Source organism: Eimeria tenella, genomic scaffold (assembly GCF_000499545.2).
Source record: "Eimeria tenella Houghton genomic scaffold, Eth_scaff1334, whole genome shotgun sequence".
NCBI classification, from domain to species: Eukaryota; Apicomplexa; class Conoidasida; order Eucoccidiorida; family Eimeriidae; genus Eimeria; species Eimeria tenella.
In genome coordinates this window covers 370-2,900 of record NW_013543797.1, presented here as the reverse complement: position 1 = coordinate 2,900, position 2,531 = coordinate 370, and the positions used below count along the sequence as shown (strand labels likewise).

Genomic DNA, 2,531 nt, shown 5'->3' with positions numbered 1-2,531 from the left:
ATTTAATTAATTTAATCAATTTAATTAATTTAATTAATTTAATTAAATTAATTAAATTGATATAATTTTTAATTTTTTTTATTTTTAGAACTTTTGTGCGGGCGGCGCGGCGGGCTCTGGATTTGGGGCTGATAGGAAAGCGGGAGTTGGCGAGGGTAATTGTTCAGGTATTTATTTTTGAACAATTAAATTAATAAATTAATTAATTAAATTAATAAATTAATTAATTAAATTAATTAAATTAATTTAATTTAATTAGTTAATTCAATTCAATTTAATTAATTCGATTTATTCGGTGAAAGTCTGGGCTCTTGGGGCTTCAATTTGCTCGCGTTTCGCACTTTTCGCGGTTAGGGTTTAGGGTTTAGGGTTTAGGGTTTAGGGTTTAGGGTTTAGGGTTTTGGTGGATTTGGATGGTTTTCGAGGATTTTTTGTCCATTTGTTCTGATTTGTCTTCGAATTAAAGCCTCAAATGGATATCTTTTCAATTAAATGATGAAATTAAATGATTAAAATTTGAAAAAGAATTTATTTAAATTATTTATTTCTTCGTTTCTTTTCAAAGGCTGTTCACGAGCTCGAGGAACTGCGGGCTCCCGCCATTTCCACGAAGTGGCGAGATCTTATTTTCGACATTCGGGTAAACCCTAAACCCTAAACCCTAGACCCTAAACCCTCTTTTTAAAAACAATTTTTCTTCGTTTAAAAGCTTCTAAACGGTTATTTTTAAATTAAAACTTTCTCTTTTTACTTCGCAAACTTGTCCAGCGAAATCCAAAAAGGAATTTTTTAAAATTCTCTTTTCCCCTTTTTCGCTTTGCTTTTCACTTTGCAAAAGAGGTCTTTTGAATTCTTTTGGATTCTTTTTTAATTCCTTTTTAATTCTGTTTTAATCCCCTTTTAGTTGTTTTTTAATTCTTTTGTAATTCATTTTTAATTCTTTTTTAATTCTTTTTAATTTCCTTTTAATTCTTTTTTAATTCTTTTTTTGAATTCTTTTTGAATTCTTTTTAATTCTCTTTTGAATTCTCTAAATTACCCCTGAACTTTTAGAATTTCTTCAAAATTTTAATTTAATTTAATTTATTTAATTTATTTATTTATTCAATTTAATTATTTATTATTTGCAGAATGCAGAACAAGTGCTTCCTTTAAAGGATGCCACAAGTCCCCCGCTGGTAAAAACGCGAGAAATATTGCAAGCAAAAGTGGCAGAAATAAAAGCAGCAATTGCGCAGCTGAAGAAGCAGCAGCAAACTGCTGCTGCTGCTGCGCCTGCTGCTGCTGCTGCGCCTGCGGCAGCAGCAGCAGCGCCGGCCGGCGCGGGCGCGGCGGCCGCCGCAAGCCCGCAGCTGCAGCAGCAACGGCAGCAGCAGCAGCAGCTGCTGCTCCAACAGCAGCAACTGCAGCAACAACAGCGGCTGCAGCAACAGCAGCAGCAACAGCAACAACAGCAAATACAAGAACGGAGGCCTTCCTCTGGCTTCTTGGTGCCGCCGTCTGCTGCTGCTGCTCTCAGCCCGCAACAGCACCGGCAGCGGCTTCAGCAGCAGCAGCAACAGCAGCAACAGCAACAGCGGCAGCACGAGCAGCAGCGGCAGCAGCAGAACTATGAGGGCGTCAGTGCACTGGGTGTTGCTGTTGATTTGTCTCCTGCGCCGGAGACAGATGATGACGACAGCATATTCCTATGGCAGCAGCAGCAGCAGCAGCAGCAGCAGCAGCGGCAGCAGCAGCAGCGTGGAAGCTACTCAACGCGGCCTCCAGCAAGCATGCAGGAGGTTGAGCTGCTCGACCTAGCCCCACAGCCCTCAAGTGGCAGCAGCAGCAGCAGCAGCAGCAACACTAGCAGCAGCAGCAGCAGCAGCAGCCCTGCTGCAGCAGGAAATCAGCAAGAGTATGTGCTGCAGTGGGGAGACAGGAGTCCCTCTGAAGGGGCCCACCAATCTGCAGATACACCTGAGGACGCAGCAGCAGCAGCAGAGGAGATAGCAGCAGCAGAGGAGGTAGCAGCAGCAGAAGAAGAGGCAGCAGCAGCAGCAGCAGCAGCAGCAGCAGACGAGGCGGACGAAGCAGCAAATATCCACTCCCCGTGGGACGACTTAGAGGAGCCGCCGTATGACTCTGTAGCTGCTGACAGTGCAGCAGCAGCAGCAGCAGCAGCTGACGCTGCTGCTGATGCTGCTGCTGCTGATAGCAGCAGCTCCACAGACGCAGCAGCAGCCACCCAAGGGGGCCCCCACTCGGGGGCCCCCCCTTGGCAGCCACAGCGCAGCAGCAGCAGCAGCCGGGGGCCCCTAGACCTCCTCACAGGAGATGTTTAGGGGGCCCCATTTTCTTGTAAGGGGGCCCTCCTTGCAGCCGAAACAAGAGCAGCAGCAGCAGCAGCAGCAGTAACTGCTGCTGCTGCTTATTTGTAGGCGTCTCGAGGCCCCGATAACTACTCTGGCTTTTCCGTTTTAGGATTTAGGGTTTAGGGTTTAGGGTTTCCAAGCTAGGGTTTCCCATGCTAACAAATGCGGCAGAGGGCT

General features: G+C 45.4%; 1 protein-coding gene across 1 annotated transcript; it reads left to right on the top strand.

The window, feature by feature from the left end:
• Positions 1-88: 88 nt before the first annotated feature.
• Positions 89-2,324, top strand: ETH_00030410 (uncharacterized protein; the record flags this gene model as incomplete). Its single annotated transcript, XM_013379041.1, has 3 exons — positions 89-167; positions 566-640; positions 1,131-2,324. Coding segments are annotated over 3 exons (1,348 nt in total), but the record flags the coding sequence as incomplete, so codon positions are not given.
• Positions 2,325-2,531: the final 207 nt, after the last annotated feature.